General features: G+C 41.2%; 1 protein-coding gene across 2 annotated transcripts in view; it reads right to left on the minus strand.

The window, feature by feature from the left end:
* The window catches only part of CHN1 (chimerin 1), a 201,750-nt gene extending 182,429 nt beyond the window's left edge, over nucleotides 1-19,321 (minus strand). Inside the window, exons 1-2 of one of the 2 annotated variants that reach the window (XM_053215303.1) lie at nucleotides 19,181-19,321; nucleotides 18,853-19,048 (exon numbers count right to left, since the gene is read on the minus strand). In XM_053215303.1, the coding sequence (XP_053071278.1) occupies nucleotides 18,853-18,871 (19 nt within the window). In that variant the 5' untranslated portion in view covers nucleotides 18,872-19,048; nucleotides 19,181-19,321. Of the gene's footprint in view, nucleotides 1-18,852; nucleotides 19,127-19,180 lie in introns of those variants that run through there. The other variant, XM_027055454.2, reaches the window with a different exon arrangement.
* Nucleotides 19,322-20,244: the final 923 nt, after the last annotated feature.

The raw sequence follows: 20,244 nt of genomic DNA on the forward strand, positions 1-20,244 counted from the left end.
AATGTTCATTTCTTGACCAGAGTACAAGTTACATAGGTGTGTTCATTTTGTAATAAAGCATCAAGCTTCTGACTTCTGTATTTTATTTACTTATTTGTGCATCTTATTTAAATATGCTCACGTATCATGTATTTTTAATGTATCATACACTTTAAAAATGTATCATGTAACATACACTTTAAAAATGAAGAAAAAAAATCCTTGAGGAATAAATAAATATGGCTCCTTACAGTTCCATTGTTCTTAGTAGAACATCAGTCGTTCTACTGACCAAGTCTGAGGAGGGTGCCATAATTACCTCGAATAGTGCTTGTCACGGGCCAAAAAAATCTCAGGGAGGCTCCACGCGTAAATTTAGCATTCCACAGTTACAGAATAGAAGAAGAAATAAGCAAAATGTATCTAAGCCTAGAATCAAGCTTCCAAACTCACACATTCAGAAAAAACAAGTCAATCAGTCAACTAACTTTAAAGGCAAATCCTTGCCTTGACTATGACATACATACCTACAATTTCAAAACATGGGATGAAAAAGAACACGAACACATTTCTGTTTAAGCTATTTAACTTTCCCTTGTTTTCAAATGTGTACTATGAACCTAAAGACAGAAGGAAAGAATTCTAGTCCTTTTTTTTTCCATTTTCAGAAATACTTTAGAATTTAATTCTAGAAAAACAAAGTAACTGTTGTTTAAAAAAAACCAACAGGCCTAAAATGGAGTCTCATGTGCTAAGTCCACCAAACCGAGACTTAACACCTAAACTAACTGCCGTTTCAACCTTCCCCAAGAATGAAAGCTTAACCCATCAGTCTGGAATTTTCCTGGTCAGCACTGGTTAGATAAACCATCTGATAGCCCCTATGTCCCCCGCCCCCCTCCCAAAAAGGTGACCCTGCCGGAAATAATCCTTTTTTTTTTAAACCCATTTGTGACTTCCTGGCCCTACCCCTTTCTGCCTTTAAAAACCTTTCCTTTTCTGCAGCCCTCTGGAGCCTTTGTATTTACTAAATGGTATGCTGCCTGATTCATGAATCTTTGAATAAAGCCAATTAGATCTTCAGATTTACTCAGTTGAATTTTGTGTTTTTAACACTGGAAACGGGCACATTTGAAAGTGCAATCTTCATTTTATCAATGGAAAATCAAAGCACTTTAAAAATAAAATCTTAGGATCTCGGTACTCAAAGATGCCAGTGGATGAATCAGCACTGTGTGCTATGTGTACATCCGCTCCATCTGCTCCCCTATTCCATTTCTCTGACCGATGTTTCTCAAGAAGTTCCTTAGCTCAGAAACTAAGTTAGCTTAAATTCAATGTTTACATAAATTCAGCGAAAATTATTGACTTTAAAGAGATTGTGTTTTATAAGCCCATGTAAAGCACATCTTGCGCAAAACAGTATGATGTAAATGATGGCAACATGAAACTCAACACTAAACCCTTGATACAGAAAAGGGCAAGCTAACAAAGGAATGGGTTCACTGTGCAGCCTACCCACAGAACATATTTATTATGCAAGCTTAGCAGCCAGCACATACAATAATTGTTTTAAAAAAGAACGCTTTAGTGATTCTTTCTTCACATATAATAGATTCCTTCTTCCCAAACCCTCACAAGAATGGTGAAAGAAATGACTACTTTCACAACCATCTAGAGTATTTGGTTTAAGCCTTAATTTAATTTTTCAAGTCTGACTTCCTTTTCAACAGAAAGTTCCTTTTATTGTTCTTATTCCATAATATGCCTTTGATTCTATTGCTTGACCACTTGTCTGATGAGGCTGAGAAAAATCAGACCAGTGGAATGCTACAGACCTAAACCTAACTTGCTCTAAATTCTACTGGATATACTTTCCTGTCTTAGTCTTTTATGAATATAGCTCTTTTCGTTGAAATTATGATCAGGATTTTCAGGAAACAATAAAAAAATATAAAACTTCCTTCGGCAAAAATAAATAAAACTTCCCTTAGCAACCTCAACACAACTTCAGTATAATTCCCTTCCCTGACAACGATGTTAATGTGACCAGTAAACATGTAAAACAGTGCTAATTACATGCTAAATATACAGGGGTAAAAAGGAGCCTAATGCAAACCGTGTTAGGATGGATTCCTGTTACCCTCCATTACTGTTCCACTTATTAAATTTCATTCTTAATTAGAAATTAGAAATTATATTCCAAGTGTACCTTCCTGATTTTAAACTGACAACAGAACAATTATTTTAGAACAATTACTAATGGCCAGGTCCTCATAAATGCCAATATTTTAAATGTTTAGAAACTATGCATGTAAACTACCTCTCATAAGTCATATATATTCTTTAAAATAAGTGTTCAAAGGCAAATGGAATGGAGGCAGCTCTTTGTATTACTCAGATGCTAGCATTTTCAAAATAACCTTAAAATCTTCAACAAATACTCTTAATTCCCATAATAGAAATGAACATTTTTCAAAATGTTCAATTGAAACCCATCAATTTTAAGGAGTCAAGCCTTCTGGAAACCTAAACTTTGAGAATAAATTATTTACATGTTCCTTCTTATTTTGTTGCTGAATTTCCTTCCTTATGCTAAGGAAAAACTGAGGAAGCAGGTTGGGAAGCGCCATCTTGTGGGCTTCTTAGGAAATATTTTCACTCTATTCACCAGTACAGTTCTAGAAGCAAATTATTGTAATTATTCAATATAATATTTTTAACATTCAAAATGTTACTTGAATTTAAATCAAAGTACTCCCTAATGGTTAATTTTCCAGGGTCCAAATGCCAACAACTATAATAAAGTGGCATTTGTAGATTTGGGATAAGATCTTCCTTCTAAAGCACTTGATGATGATATATTTATAGCCAAACCATCACATTTTATCTTTACAACATCCTCAGGACTTAAGGCTGGAGAGAGAGATATGTTACACAATAATGAAGCTTGAGAAATCTGCATACCAAAGGAATTAAAAAAGCATCTAGGCAGTGGAGAACTTAGAATGAGTCTTATAATTTTGTAGTGTGGCAAAGTCATACAACAGTGCCTCACAAAATAGAAGCCTTTCGTTGTTTATAAAAACTAAATCGAGAAAGTTATCAAGAATTCTAAAATTTAGTGAAACTAATAAATCCACTGTGTGTGTGTGTGTGTGTGTGTGTGTGTGCATGCACGTGTGCGTATTTGTGTCTTATGTCCTGTAAGTAAGTTTACAAATTGTGTTAGGAGTTAAGGTACATAGTATATGAAGATGAAAAAACACAGAAACAAAAAAATGAAAGACTAATAGGAAAGAAAATGCCCCCAAAGTCACGTTTATATGATTCTCTTTAGACTTTAGAAATAGTGTGATTCTCTCAGTTTACATATTAAGGAAGAAACATTAATTAATATTCTAAATTTACAAGTGGCCTGGAGTTGCCTTGCCACCAGCCCAAGGATATGTGTTCTTTGCCCCACACAGTGCTTTTTCTAAAGGCCCAAATTAAACACCAACATTTAAAATCGGGAACTTCCTCAGCATTCCCTATTGTCTGTTACCCATCTGCCCACTGAAGGCATCTGAGCTGTGGGCCCTGGCTTACATTTTTGTCTTTCTAACTTAACTTTTCCTCCAGGGTTCTTTTTCCTGGTACTTTTTGGTGGGGGAGTGCATAATGACATTCAAGCTCGGGCTATGTCTGCTTGAGGGTTCTTCCCCAATTTTCTACGCGGGAGGGGCTTCGTCTCAGTCCTGCTAATGGCTCCTGAAGCAGCAATGCCTGGAGGTTTACAGAACATTCATCTGTTTTAAACTACGTTCCGAGATGCAAAAGTTTGAGAGAGCTTTCTGCTTCACAAAGGGAAACCCAAGCCTACTGCTGGTGTGAAGGACTACGGAGATTTGTGTTATGGTTTGACATTTTCTTTGTGGGAGGGGGACGAAGTCCAACTACTTGGGGGAAAGAGGGGAGAACATCACTTCGGTAGAGCCGAGGCTGATTTAAGATTTGATAGCATCTTAATTTCTATAGCCTCCCACATCTGTTTTAATAAAATTAGCCCAGAACACATCATTTTGCTAATGTTGCTAATTATTTTTTCCATCAGCTTTTGATTAAGTGAAAATCATTTCCAAAAATTATTTCTAAATTTTCAAATGCCTCTGTTTTCCTAAGGGCAATTACTATACTTCAAAAACAAGATAAAAGGAATAAGTTTTGATTAGGAGAGTGAAATCAGAAGGCACCTTGAGCTGAATGAGGTCTCACCCCAAAGGAGTTACATCCTGAGACCCGTGTGCAGTCACTGCTCCCTCCCTCCAGTACCTGAGAGAGAGAGAGAGAGAGAGAGAGAAGGAGAAGAAGAAGGAGAAGGAAGAGGAGGAGGAGGAGTGGGGGTGGGAGGCGGATTGAGGGACACTAAAAGAGAGCAAGAGCTCCTCTGTCTGGAGACACCGAGAACAGCAAGGGAGGGGGCAGCACGACAAAGAGGCTCGCGTCTCTCCAGAAAACTGCAGAGCCATCTGTCTGAAAAATTCAGGATGGCAGGCCTCTTAAGTATTCTGCAAGTCTCCCTTCTGTATAGTAATGTCTGTTTCCTTTTTTTAATTACTGTATTAATCCTTCTTGTTCCTTTTTCTTATTTTAAAATAACTTATCTTTTTAATTTCAACTAAGAGAGTGAATAGACAAGTTGACAATCCTTTCTCATTCAAGGAAAATAACTGAAAGTGTTCAGTCAACTTCTAAATATTACGATGGATTAAAAAAAACGTGAATTGTGCTTTTGTGCCTCTTATGTGTAACTATATATTTTGCACACATATATATAATGAACATCTTTAAAACATTCAAACCTGAGAATATCAACAAATGCCATCCGAAGACTTAAACTGGCACTATCACCCAAAACAACTTATAGTAGTAGAGAAAGCGATCTCATCAAAAATTTTTTCACAGTTAAATAAAATACTATTAGCAATCTGTGAAATGTCCCATAAACCAATGATTTCATCTTTTGCGGGGGGGGGGGGGGCTCAGCACATTCTGAAAAACAATCACTAACATGAGCTTTTTGGTCCACTGCTTTGTGCCTTCTATTCAGCAACTTTAAAGACCCGTAATGAGCCTTTTTTTTTTTAATTTCTCAAATTATTTATTTTGAGAGAGACAGAAACAGCGTGAGTGGGGGAGGGGCGCAGCGAGAGGCAGACCAGAGAATCCCAAGCAGGCTCCGCGCTGTCAGTTCAGAGCCCAACATGGGGGCTTGACTCCATGAAACTGTGAGATCGTGACCAGAGCTGAAACCAAGAGTAGGGCACTTAACCAACTGAGCCAACCAGGCGCCCCAATGAGTCATTTTTTTAATGGAAGAGGAATATACAAAAGTCCTATGAACTTGGCTAACCCACCAAGGTCTAAAAGGGAGGCTCAAACGAGCAAAGGCATTCCTTCACACTTCCTTGCTAATAGCCTGAAAAGGTCTAAAAGAACAGAGAACAGATATCAAGCCAGAAGTACCCATCATTCCCCTTACATTTAGTGCTGTCTGTCCAGAAGATGGTTTCTGTCTCCAGTTAAATACTGGACACCCAGCAACATTAAAAGGGCCAACAAATGAACCTGGATTCACAAGCCCTGTGTTTGCAGAGCCTGTTTAGTGTTCCTTGTCCTTTTGCAAAGTTGGAAGAAAAGATGACAAGGCTTTTTTTTTTTTTTTACACACTATAAAGCGGTATAAAGCCAACCAGAATTTCACCAGAAACTTCTCAAAAAAGTTAAGCCGACAAAAGTGACCAATCTCTAAGTAAATTGTATGTCTGCCCTTGACATGCAACAATACTGCAGGAATATATATATTTCATCCTTTAAAGACTCAAGATAATTAGACAATAAAAACAATATGAGAGATTATGAGACATGTTTACTACTGCTAACTTGATTAACACATTATAAAGTTGTAGGAAAAATTAATGAGTGCTCTAGGTTTCTACCCTGGAAATTGCTAAACTACAGAAGCACTGGGGCTCCTGGCTTGCTCAGTCGGTGCAGCGTGCAACTCCTGATCTCTGGGTTGTAATCTGGAGCCCCACACTGAGTGTAGAGATTACTTACAAATACAATCTTTTAAAAAAATAAACTACAGAAGTATCATGGTTTAAGAACTATTTTATTCACTTAATTATTTTTTGAGCACCTACGACAAGCGAAGCACTGTGCTAAGCACTGTGAGTACAAAATAAGAGAATGAATCTTACCTTCAGACACCATCAGCCTAGAAAATTATAAGGATAAAAAACTACTGCGAGAGGAACACACTGGCCAATGTCACAGGAGATGTGCACATAAAATGATAACGAATTCAGAAGACAAGGATTCCTTTTGAACGGGTGCAGGGGGCGAGGGTATGGACTGAATGAAGTACTGGAAAGAAGGGCAGAGTAAGAGCAGGAGATACAGAGCAGGGGACAGATATGGAAGAACTGGCAGGAGCTGGCAGCTGACTGGGTGCAGAGGCAAGGGGAGGGAGGCTGCTTGAAGAAGGAAAGCTAAGGATCTGGCGCTGGGACCGTGTGCTGTCTGGAGTCCGCAGGAAATCCTGACAGAGATTTAGAGGGGGGGCCAGGGCAGGGCTGGTGTCAGAGACTCGGGAATCACCCACGGAGCGCGCAGTATTGAAGCCGACATACTCCCAAGGGAGAAAGGGAGGCCTGGTCTTGAAAAGCAGACATTTTGGGCAGCGAACAGAGGAGACTGAAGAACAGTGAAAGGGAAGAGAAGGAGTAGCGGGAGAACACAATGCCCTGAGAGACAAGAGAAAGAAGATTCCAGAAAGAGGCAGTCAAAAATAGCAAAGAGTGCAGAACGACCAAATATGAGGACTGAGGGGAAGCCACTGATTACTGGCTACTAAGTGATAAGGCACTTCCGGCCCAACAGAAGCCGAATAAGAGGTAGTGGCCGTGACAGGAAGCTCCCCTTGACCAAACCTGAGTCAGGCTCTGCCAGGCCCTCTTCTGTACTAGCGTCAGCCTTGTCCCCAGGTCTTACCAGGCCTGCAACGACATTTGAGCACGAATTCTCCTATGTCAGTTTGGAAAGAACCCTCCCACCTTTGACATCTGATCAAATTCCTCACCCTCACCCTTGATATCTGATCACCCTGACCTGCCCTCATCAAGAATCCTGTTAGGTCAGGTTAGCAAGAGTTCCCCCTACCTTGTCTCCTCTTAGTACTTTTCATCCCCTGACATACCCTGCAACCTGCTCCTTGGCTATAAATCCTCTCTCGTTCCCATATTTGGAGTTAAGTTCTCATACTCCCTCTTTCCTACTGTGTTCCTATCACAATAGTCTTGATTAAGTCTTCCTCATTTGTTTGGTTTTTTTGAGAGGGGTAGGAAGGGCAGAGAAAGAGGGACAGAATCTCTGTCAGGCTCCACCACCCAGCATGGATCCCGACATGGGGATCGATCTCACAACTGTGAGATGATGACCTGAGACGAAATCAAGAGTCAGATCCTTGGGGCGTCTGGGTGGCTCAGCTGGTTGGGCGTCCGACTTCAGCTCAGGTCATGATCTCACACTCTGTGAGTTCGAGCCCCGCGTTGGGCTCTGTGCTGACAGACAGCTCAGAGCCTGGAGCCCGCTTTGGATTCTGTGTCTCCCCCTCTCTGCCCCTCCTCTGCTCATGCTGTCTCTGTCTCAAAAATAAATAAAAACATTAAAAATTAAAAAAAAAAAAAAAAGAGTCAGATCCTTAATCGACTGCACCCAGGCGCCCCAAACAGGTGTCAGAAATTTTTTTTCTTCAGACTTGTCCTTTTCCCTAGTGCTGGATGACATTCCCAAACACCGAAGTACAATCAAACACTGTCTAGGAAGAGATGGTATAGACAGGGTTAATGAGTAAACAGCCACCCAAGAAGAGGAGGTGGGACATACAGAATGCTCTTTCAATAAACTTCTGCCAAGAGATGGAACACTAGTAACTCAGGCTGGTACCCAACAGGGTTCCAAAGCTGAGGAAAGGCTTTCTCACCCTGACCAGGAAAGCATGGCTCTAATGTAAGGGGAAGGAGCCAGGGGAGAGGAGGAAACTAATGAGACAAGACGGAGAAAAAAACAAATTCCCATGCTGATTATTTTCAGCCCTCTCGCATTATATATATATATATATATATATATATATATATATATATATATACACACATATATATATATATATATATTTTTTTTTTTGTAAATCACCTCATTTCTTTCTGGAACAATGAGAGGTATTAATAAATAACAAATGAAATTTTTCTTTTATGCATTCAGAAATATGAATGTTTAAATCTGTAGCACATTTAAATCTGTAGCTCATGTAGGACACAGATTTATTATTATGGGAGAAAGACTATATTGTTTTTATTTTCAGACCTCTAAAAGGTTAAGTTAGCCATTTTCATACTGAATTCCTATTCAATTTGATTATGTTCCCTTCTGTGAGGGTAAAACGTGAACAAACCAAGCTAATTTATGTGCAATTCCTTTGTACCACTGAAATGAAAAGGAACAATAGTTTAATGAAGTGGAATCTGTTATCTAATTATGCCAAATAATTTAGGAACATCTGCTGATGGTTAGTAATACTATAGTTAAACCTCAAAGAATCTGCTCCCAGGGAGATTTCCATTTTATTCAAGCCCTTGTAAGCTTCCAGTTGGGAAATCCATATTAGACTATGGAACCAAGAGATGACATAATAGCACCTTTACTGTATTAAAAAAATTAACAAATGAACAAAAAAATAAAGAGAGGGTGTGCATCATATTGATTTGGGCCCTGAACTTAAGTCCCAAATTTAAGAAACACAGTAGCCTACTATAACATCCAACATTCATTCGAGTATTTATTGAGTAGCTGGGATGCATCAGACACTGTGGCGGCTGTTGAGGATACAAAGAAGAAAGCTACAACTTTCCCACTATGGAACTTCATCTAAAAGGAAAGGCAAGAGAATATGTCTACCAACCACTATGTCACCACATAATAAGTGGTAGGACAGAGATGTGTACAGGGTACAATTGATGCAGAAAAGGTGCAACTAAGTCACAGCAGCAGACTACTTAGAAGAGAAGCCTATTCAAACTGAGTTTTGCAAGATGTGTAGAGATATGTGAGTGCAAAGGGCCTCGGAAATGACTGTGCCAAAGGCACACCGAGTATAATCCTTTCTGGAAACTTCAAGAAGTTCAAGATGGCTGAAGCACATCCTCTTACAGAGGGGACAGTAAGAGATGAGACCAGACAGGTAAGCAAGGGTCTTATCCTAACAGCCTAATATGCAAACTAGGGAATTTGGACTTAATCTTAATGGTGATGGGGACCCACTGGAGAAGTAGGGAAGTAAATTGTTAGACTAACCAAATCCTTTTAATTTGTTTTTAATTTGTTTAAATTGTTTGTTAAATTAATTGTTAAATTTGTTTAATTTGTTTAATGTTTACTTATTTTTGAGAGAGTGAGAGCACGTATGCACATGAGCAAGGGAGGGGCAAAGAGAGGGAGAGACAGAGGCATCCAAGCTGACAGCGCAGAGCCCAATATGGGGCTCGAACTCATGAACTGTGAGATCATGACCTGAGCCGAAGTCAGACACTTAACCAGCGAAAGCCACCCAGGCGCCCCTAGACTAACCAAATTCTAAGAGACAGGTTTAAATTTCCAATTCTGGACTCTAACATAAGAATAACCCAAAATAATAAAGTTAGAAAAAAAGATAAATGAAAGCAAATTCTTAAACTGATTCAAGGTTGCTCACAGGATAAGTATAGAAAGTGACGGCCCGCTAGGAATTCTTCATTCGTTCATTTATTCACTCAGTAAACCTGGACTGAGTACCTATGACATAGCAGACATTGAGCTTACAATCCCTGATATATTTTAAGCGCTAAAAGGGCAGGGGCTAGAGCTGACTATTGTCTGGATTACTCCCGAAGCAGCAGCACTGGTGAGTGTACTTTTCACAGTTTCAGAGTACAATAGGAAGTATCAAGCATCCGGCACTATTAGAAGTCCATCTGGTTGTTCAATGTATATCCCCAAACTGGGTCTCCACCGGAGCATCCTCAAAGTACAAAATGGCACATTTAGCAACACCCATAAACGGAAATATTGTAGAGCCACTTTCTCAAGTGGATCTTTCTCTTGTGGATCTTTGTTAACATCAACAATAACAATGATACTGACATCAGCTACTGTCTATCTTCACCACCGTGTTAAGAACCTCACACACACGATCTCATTTATTTCCGCACAAACGGAGGGAGGGAATTACTCGCCTGTTTATATATAAGGAAAATGAGACCAGAATGTACAGATGACACTGTATTAACCGTAACTCTTTTACACCCAAATCTGAGCACTTTCCTCTACTCCATGCACTACGGAAGTACCCATCTCACAGAGTAAAACCTGATCTTTATCACAGCTTGTAAGGCCCTGCATAATCTGAGCCCAAAGCTCCTCCACTCCCCAAGGACAGCTCTGTCTCATCTCCCACTGCTTTCCCTTAGCTTACTCCGCTCCAGCCATGTTGCCCTTCGTTCTGTTCCTCAAAATCGTCAAGCGAGCACATCCCTGCCTCAAAGCCTGTTTCACGAGGTGATGCCCCCACTTCACACGACTCATCCCCTTGCGGTCCTCAAGTATCTGCTCAAAATCCACCTTGGTCGTGAGGCCAAGATGGGACAGCCAGCCCCATCTCCTCACCCTGCTCTGTACTTCTCCATAGCACTAGGCACCAGGTACACCATCCATTTTTTTTATTGTCCGTCCGCCTCCACTGCGAGCCGAAGCTTCCTGAGACTAGGAACTAAATACATACCTGGCACATTTTAGGCCCTCAATTCACTGAACAGATGAGTAAACAAATCACAAAATAAGAAAACACATCCCAAGCCTCAGAGCTACCCTCAGAAAAATTCTGAAATAGTACAGCTCTTGTTCCTACTCCCTTCTCTCACTCTACGGTCCTATCCTTTCTTGCCCCTAATCCCAAATGCCCTAGGCTTTTACACTGTTCTGTTTATTACACTTCCCCCTTCTTAGTCATGCCTCACCCTCTACATAAAGGCCACCACTTTCTTTTCTCTGACAGCACAGCTCCCTCAGTCAAAATGCTTGCCCTGAGTACTTTAAGATCTTTAGTTCATAAATTAAAATCATTCTTTCATGCTATATAAAGACACGTATCTATATCTAGCATGTTCTTCCTCATAAGTAACAGGCTAAGAATCCATGCTTTAATTGAAGTCTAATGGTGTAAAATTCATTCACCAAGGAAGGACTGCAGGGGAAACATTTCAGTCAGGCAGATATTTACATATCCCTTAAATGAACGCCTGTCTGTCCTACCTAGCACAAGCTACTTCAAATCCTGAAATCACTTCTCACGAAGTCATTTCACCGCATTAAGGAGCTAAAAAATGATAACAAAGTTCTATATAAAAGGTAAAGATACAGGGGCACCTGGCTGGCTCAGTCGGTAGAACATACAACTCTTAATCTCGGGGTCGTGAGTTCAAGCCTCACATCGGGCATGGAATCTGCCTACATACACACTCACATACGTACATATGTAAATACATATATACATACATAGATCTATTTAAAAGAAAGAATATACCGTAAGGGCTGAAGACAAGTGCTAATGGCACAAATGGGAAATTAGATGTGATTAGCAGTTTAAAGAAGAGGAACGGTTGCTCAGTTTTTGAATTGTGGTCATGAAAATCTATTCGTGCAGGGAGATGTTTCTTGGACTACATCTTCTCTTCTACTTGTTTTACACCATGAAATATACACGGTCCAAAGAAATTCAAAGGTAAAAATCAGAGTGGAGAGGACGACCTTTAGTGTGGCCAGAGGAAACACAAAGAGGTGGCCCCCTGCCAGGGCAGCCAGCCACACAGGGGCCTGACTGACCTTCCCTTCTCCCACAGATCCCCCAACTGCTGGCATCCTTTCCAAGAAGTGCTTACTTTTCTAAATTTAAAACAACTATTCAAAACAGGCACGGGCATTTTTAAGCTATCAATTTTTGATTTTGTTTTTTGATTCTTGGAGAATAAAAGAAAAAAAACTGTCTAAAAACATGAACACTTCTAAAACATTCCTGGATATAAAACCATTATTTTAAAAATAGTAATTTCTGTTTTTCAGTTTAAGTAAACCTTTCTTCTATTCAATCTGGCCTCCTTACTCCAGGTAATTTTTAAATTAATAACAGCTTCACTGAGATAGAATTCACATACCATAAAAGTCACCCTTTAACATACACAAGGCAGTGGTTTTTAGTATATTCACAAAGCATTCATTATGGTTTTTAGAAATAAGGAGCCAAATTAAGAAAGTATATTTATAACTCTATTTTATTAGACAGGTTTTTTTTTAATTCTATATGACTTTTCAGTGTAAAACACAGTCACACCATTGTTTCTTAATTTCTCCCTATTTTGTTTTTTTAAGGATAGTAAGACTGTATTAATAAATAAAAATCAAAGCTTGTAAGAATCATTTTCTATGTAAGAATGACTTATGGCTGGTAATTCGGTCATAAGGCCAGGCTCAGGGACCTGTCTTGAGTTGGGTTTGCAAAGAAAGTTCAGTGACTTCATTTATATATGGTGGACAAAAAATGAAGTTTTTTAAAGGTGCTGTTACTGATATTTTATATAAGACTGAGAAAACATCAAATATCTCTATCAAAGGATATTATTACTAGAGGGACTTGGACAAAAGCTACACAAAACCCAGCCTGGGGTTTCCCTAATAAAGATTTCCCTAAACCTTTTTTATGGCTGCTCTCAAGATGATAGTAAATTAAGTTTACTTAATTCTTAGGGTGAACCCAATCCAATGAAAAATGTATAACTTCTTTTACTAACATCATTCCTTCAGAACTATTATTATATGCCACACAAAGCATGACCAAACAGTATTTTTCTGCCTATTTCTCTTATGATTGCTTTAGATTAGTCTAAAACATGTATTCTCATTGAAGGTAACCTTTGTTTTCAAGGGAGAAAAAATTAGCTTTTGGGGATCAAAAACCTCACTCTTTTTGTGCGTAAGGCAGATATACATACACTGTGTAAAGAAACAGTGTACCTCTGCTTTTAAAGTTTCACGAAGAAAACAATTAAGAAAAAAATGCCTAAAACTTCTTATGAAGGGTGATGTTTTTTTAAAAAGTGGACAAATACTGATCTAAAAGAAATTGCAACTCTTCTTGACAAATATGTCAAAGTTTTATAATTATACATATCACTCTATCTTCAAAGATCAGGCTGCTTATAGGACTGTTACTTGCAGGGACAAATGTCACTCAAAAGACAGCATCACCAATAATCTTTTTACATTGTACACAGATGGTAACTATCAGAGTTATAGCAACTATAATTCTTTTATCTCTCTTGCATTATACCAAGTCACCACACATCAAGAGAAAAATTTTAAAGGTGAAATATTAAGTTTTTGATACCAGGAAGAGAATATGCACAAGCATTTAAATAAGGATGGTGATTTTTCTTTAGAGAGAGAGTGTGAGCATGAGCAGGGAGAGTGGCAGAGGGAGAGGGAGAAAAGGAGAATGAGAATGGGAGTGAGAGAAAGAGAATCTTAAGCAGTCTCCACGGTCAGCACGGAGCTCGAGAGGGGTCTCGATCTCATGACCGTGAGATCATGACCTGATCTCACCACTGCTGCTTAGGTAACTCCCTCTCATATTCTTTGATGAGCAATGTCCGAAAAATAAAAATGTTTAGCAGAGAGTGTATTCAAGTGGAGATGCCTACAAAATTGGCTTTGGGTCAAATAAATCATACTGAAGATGCATAGTGGATTTGTCTTTTTAAAAACCAATTTTAATGTCAGGGCAGTCACAGAAAATCAAAATTTTCCTGACTGCATCACAAAGAATACACCATTACCATTTAACTGCTCAAAGGATCTCTACAAAGAGGCCCAAAGGCAGGTGTGCCCGGCAGCATAATAAAAAGGTTTCTATGACGGTATAAAAGTCTGTGGAAAGGTCAGAAATTACAGTGAAATCCTAAGTATTAGGAGTGATCTATGGCAGTGATGACAGTGACAGGTAATGAAAGAAGAAAGAAAAAAGAAAGGGGAGGGGAGCAATGCCAAAGCTAATTCTACACAGACAGGGAAGAGAGTTATTCAGGGTTTAGCCAGCCCAGCTGGACTGTCACTGAGTTCCTAGCATTTGAGCTGTAAACCACAGCCCCATTTAGCTATAAATGATAGACATTCCCGCCACAGGATAACCTGGCAGGATGCTTTTTCACCCAGCTCTGTCAAATAGGGTTTTACTGGTGTGGCCAGTCAGGGAGTTCTGTGAGGTAGACCAGCTAGAAAGTCCTAAATTAGATGATCTGAGAATTTCCTCTTGGCCCAGCAATAATTGGAGAACATGTGCTTCCCAGTCAGGGACGTTCTAACGAATCCTACTGGAGATAAGCAGTCCGGAGCTTACACTACAGTTCTGGAACGTAAGCTCTAATGAGACAGGGCCATGTCTCTTGAACGTGCTATAGAGGTATGTTGGACAAATGAGCAAGGTGAGTGAGCAAAGCATGAATTATATTTGGATTATTTTCAGGATTTGAGGATTTAAAACTTACTTGTATTGGTGCTGATGATTGAGAGGTCTAGTCATCTACAAGGGGAGAAAAATGCTAACAAATTCCTGAACTCCCAAAAATGCACATTTTCAACTCCCAAATGAGCCACAAAATCAGGAAGGATTGGGGTCTGGTTCTTTTGTCACAGATAAAACAGCAATTTGCACAAAAATATCCTTTCAAACAGCAAAGGTGATTAATAGTGACTATAAGAGATACGACAGCTTTTACACTTCAGCTTAATTTGACAGCTATTCTGAGTCGCTACAACATACTATATGCTAAACGTATATAAATGGAAAACTGTATTGGGTCATTTTAGTGGCTCTCATTTTTTAAAATGAAGCTAACTAATGTCCCATAAAAAGAATATTCTTTACAATGATTAAAAAAAAAAAAAACCTGAATGGAAATGTAAAACATAAAGCAAAACAGAAAAAAAAAAAAAAACGAGACTCTATTGCTGGCTGCTAAGCACTGAACTGTGTCTTCCAATAAATTCCTACGTTGAAGCCCTAACCCCCGAGGTGACAGTATTTGTGGAAACGAGGCCTCTGGGGAGTTATTACGTTAGATGATGCCATGAGGATGCAGTCCTCCAGAGGAGTTTAGTGCCCGCAGAAAAGACCAGAGACCTTTCCTACAGACATGCTGGTCTTAGAATTCCCAGCCTCCAAAACTTCAGGAAATAAATGTCTGGGGCGTAAGCCACACAGTTTATGGTATTTCTCTCCAGGAGCCCAAGCTGACATAAGACACTCACCTTACCAACTAACACACCCAAGAGGCACAAGATGGGATCCTGGCAGTGGTTAGGGCTTTCGTAGAAACCTACTGAGCTCTGACTTTGATGACTGCTTAGTTACGTTCGTCCAGTTTCTTGTTCCTATCTTCTCCTCACTATCATCTCACAGAACTTTAATACCTCATTGCTCCTCTGCTGTAAGTTGGTTATTAAGAGTAAATACAAAGGGACAGGAGGTACTTCTGACTAAACTAGTTAAAAAGTAGTACAGGTGACTCTTGAACGATAGATATGAACTGTATGGGTTCACTTATATAAGGATTTTTCTCAATAAAACTAGTACCGTACTTATAAATGTATTTTCTCTTCCTTATGACTTTCTTAATAACGTTTGCTTACTTTATTGTAAGAGTACAGTGTATATAATACACATAACATAGAAAATACATGTTAATCAACTGCTTCTGTTATCAGGTAAGGCTTCTGTTCAACAACAGACTATTAGTAGTTGCATTTTGGGGGAATGAAAGGTTAACACGTGGATCTTGGACTATGTGGGGAATCAGCACCCCTAATGTTGTTGTTCAAGGGTCATGTTGTTCAAGGGTCAACTGTAACTTCCGAAATAAAATCCATTTTGGGGCACCTGGGTGGCTCAATTGGTTAAGTGTCCAACTTTGGCTCAGGTCATGATCTCGAGGTTTGTGGGTTTGAGACCCGTGTCAGCTCCATGCTGGCAGCTCAAAGCCTGGAGCCAGTTTCAGATTCTGTGTCTCCCTCTCTCTCTGCCCCTCCCTGGCTTGCACTCTCTCTCTCTCTCTCTCTCAAAAATAAATAAAGATTAAAAAAAATTTTTTAGGGGCGCCTGGGTGGCTCAGTCAGTTGGGCCTCTGATGTCGGCTCAGGTCTCGATCTTGCACTCTGTGGGTTTGAGCCCTGCATCAGGCTCTGTGCTGACAGCTCGGAGCCTGGAGCCTGGAGCCTGCTTTGGATTCTGTGTCTCCTTCTCTCTCTGCCCCTCCGCCTCTCATGCTCTCTCTCGCTCTCTCTCTCACTCAAAAATAAATCAACATTAAAATTTTTTTTTAATTTTTTTAATAAAAATCCATTTCTTCTAACTGTTGGGGACTGCTCTTAATATATACCAAGGCTATTTTGAATTGGGCAAATTTGAGAAAATCTCATATTTATCTTTAATACAATGGCTCTCAAACTTGAGAGCGGCAGAAAAGGGAATCCCTTTTTTTTTTTTAACATTTATTTTTGACAGAGAGAGAGACAGAGAGACAGAGCATGAGCGGGGGAGGGGCAGAGAGAGAGGGAGACACAGAATCCAAAGCAGGCTCCAGGCTCTGAGATGTCAGCACAGAGCCCGATGCAGGGCTCGAACTCACGTGAGATCATGACCTGAGCCACCCAGGTGCCCCGCAGGGGAATCCTTTTAAAATCCCCTTCTAGAAATGCAGATTCTGTGGCTCTGTGGCCGAAGGAATCTACATTTTTAACAGAGAGGAGATGACTGAGGAGTGGTGTGCAATGAACCTTTGAGAACATCTACCACTCTATCATTACAGGAAAACAGCCTCCGCACACAGGTGGACTTTGCTTTGTAACAGGAAAATATTCTTAAAAATTGTCACCAAATTAGATTTTGTAAATTGAGTTCTATTTTTGCACAAGTTGACTTTAAAATTTTAAAGACACTTTATTGATTCTGAGGGGTGAGAGTGGTTTATCTGCTTCTAGAACTCAAATCCGTGCCCTTCTTTTCCTCATCTCTACTTCAGTAAAGATTTAACTTAGGAAGCCTTTTAAAAGAACCTTATCACTCACTGTGCTTATCCCCAATTTATCTGTTTTATTCACTGAGAACGTCAAGCATTCAAAAAGTGGTTGATTTGTAAACCTTACCTTTGAAAACCACGAAAATGCAGACTCTTTAGGAAGGAAAATGAATTTAGTAAAAAAAAAAAAAAAAAAAAAACACAGTTTAAGGGGATATTTACTTCTGGAAATATTACTGCTATGTATTAGCTACAACAGTGTAAGAGAAATGCTTCTTCGACAGAAAATATCAATTATGACTTAAGCCTTCCACCATTTTTAAATTTTGTACAAAAAGTCCATACTTAAGAAAAAATGCTTCTTCTAAACGATGCAGATTAGACACAAGGTATTGGAAAACAATAGTGAGATTTTTCTTTCAGAAAAAGAAGAAACGTTTTTTAAAGCATCTAAAGAGAACTACCACCAAATAAGAAAAGTCATTTCTAGTACTGTGGGTATTTTGGCAAAGTAAACATAGTGTAGACTGGCAAACTGTGTTCTGGGCTCAGTTTTGCCCCAAAAAAGGGCCATGTGACCTTGGAAAATAATCTCCCTGCATCTAATTTAATTTATAAAATAAGATGATTAAATAAATGTAACGTTTTGATTCCAGCAGATTAGTTAAGTCTATCTACAGGAAAAAGCATTTGTGGTATATTATGCCTACAATGTGCTTGATCAAATGACGCAATTAAAACGTAACTGGCAACTTGATATTATGAGTAACTTACTAAGACCATCCTTGTAGCTATCAGCTTCATAGTACTATATATCAGTACATATCATACTACTTTGAACATCTAAATTTTCACATATCGAGTTTTCTTAAAGGGAGGTACATGTGTACCATAGACTGTTTCTGTAATAGGAAACAATGTATCTTTTCAGCCCTTCTTCCCAGCCCATTGTCATTCTATACTCCAGGGTAAAAAACAAAAAACGAAAACAAAATAAAAACAAAAAACCTTGAAATCTTAACCACTGAAACAACAGTGTTGCAGTAATTACATCACAGAAATAACATCTTTCCTAAAATACTCGAAGTTATTCTCCCGAGATCACTTATCTTCCAGAAACCAACTTTCTTCTGTCTGCTTCCGTATTTGTTAGAACAAACATTTTCCATTTTAATAACTACTCAGTTCATCACTTATTCTTCTTTCCAACGAAATATGCCGACTCCAAAAATCACCCCCCAAATCCAATAAGACTCAATACGTGCATTTGGCAATTCCGGGGAGGTTGGGATGCACAGACATCTTGTTCAAAATAAATAAACTTTGCAGGATCTTTATTTACTGACTTGATAAACGTAGGTTTGGAAACAACCAGCTAACTTCTCTCCCAAGTTGGCATCTTAAAGAATCCTCCGTTGACAAAACACCCAGGACCTCAGAGACTCCCAGCCCAGAATTGGCCAGGGGAGCACACGCCCATTGGCCCTGCCTGGAGAGGAAACAATGGGAGAGGCGCGAGGGAGCAAGCCCGGCGCCCCAGGCGCCCCAACTCCGCCTCCCCGGCCCGCGCCCGACTCCGCGCGCGGCATCCCCTCCCCGGGCGCCCCGGGCCCCCGCCCCCCACCCCGGGCGCGGCCCACCTGCAGGGGCGCGGTCGGAGGGCTGCACTTACCAAACAGGGTCAGGGCCATTGTAAAGGCGCTCGCCAAGTGCTCGCCGCCGCCCGCCAGTCCACGCGCTCCGCCCAGGCCGGCCGGAGATCACCGCATCGGCCCGAAGCGCTCACACCTCGGAGGGAGCGGGGAGTCGGAGGGGCGTGGTGGGGCGCGGGCGCGCGGGGAGGCTGCAGGCCGGGGCGCTGGGGGCCGCTGCAAGAAAAAGTTATTTACGCGTTATTGTCAGGCGCACCCGCACAGGGGCAGACCCGCTAGCCCCAGGCGAGCCGGCACTTGTCGCTGCCATCTGTGCACTGCGCGGAGCGCGCGCGCGGACGGCGATACCTGCGAGGCGGGAGGCTCGGCCGCGGCGCAATGGCAGGCGGAGAGGCGGCGCCGCAGTGGCGGCGGCGGCGGGGAGACGAGCAGCCTCGCGGGGCCCCCGGCGGGGCGCGCTCACTCCGCATCCCGCGGCCTCGCAGACGCCATCTTGCGATAGCGTCTCCCACCGGATCTGCCCCTGCGCCTCCTCGTGCCTGCCCCTCGGGCGGCCGAACCCGCTGCGTTCCCATGGCAACGGGCGCGCGCGGGGGCCGGGGGCGCGCGCCCCTCCTGGCCCGGGCCCGGAGGAGCCGCCCCGGGTCGCGCGGGAGGCGGCCTCCCGGAGCCCGGCGGGGGCGGGGGCGGGGGCGTTTTAGGCGAAATCCCAGGCATTTTTCTTGAATGGGATTTGCGGAGGCGCGGAGGGGAGAAACCCTGAGCTGTTACTCGAAAGAGGAAGAGTGGCAGGAGGATGCTCCCTGAATACACGTCCCCAGCCAGGGTCATCCGGGGATCGGGTTCGTTTGAGGATAAATCTCCCGCCCGGCGCCCTCGGGGTTAACGGAGAGTCTGGAGCCCGAGACCTGAAGCTATAGGATTCGGGAAGGGAGCCTGGAGTCCACTGGAGACCCTGGCTGTTGCCTTCCTTTCCCCTAGGATTTAGAGCCACTGGGGGTACTGCTCAGGTTGTCGTAACTGAGGGAACAGGGGTCGTTTAAAAAAAGCATCTGGAATTGCCTAAAATAATCTGTTACAAGGCCAGTGCTTAAACCTAATTTTCTTCCTTTTACTTTACACCTCTTTGATATTGCCTCGGGAAAAATCAACATTTGTCACCGATTGGCACCTCTTCTTTACCACAAAAGAGTGTTCCCCTGAGCTTGTTGCATTTGTCTGATAATCACTGGCAACATCTTTCTGTGACGCTCTCTGCTCGCCTCTGTCTTTGCCTTAATTAACAAAAAGCCGTGTAACGCCTTGAGATTATCAGCCAGAAGATGTTCTTGAAAAGCTCGGTAGTGGTGTTTTGGTGCCGTTTTCATTTAATGTATTCAAAAATTCAGCGTTCTCTAGTTGCTATGTTTGTT

This window comes from Acinonyx jubatus, chromosome C1 (genome assembly GCF_027475565.1).
Source record: "Acinonyx jubatus isolate Ajub_Pintada_27869175 chromosome C1, VMU_Ajub_asm_v1.0, whole genome shotgun sequence".
In the NCBI taxonomy this organism is placed as follows: domain Eukaryota; kingdom Metazoa; phylum Chordata; class Mammalia; order Carnivora; family Felidae; genus Acinonyx; species Acinonyx jubatus.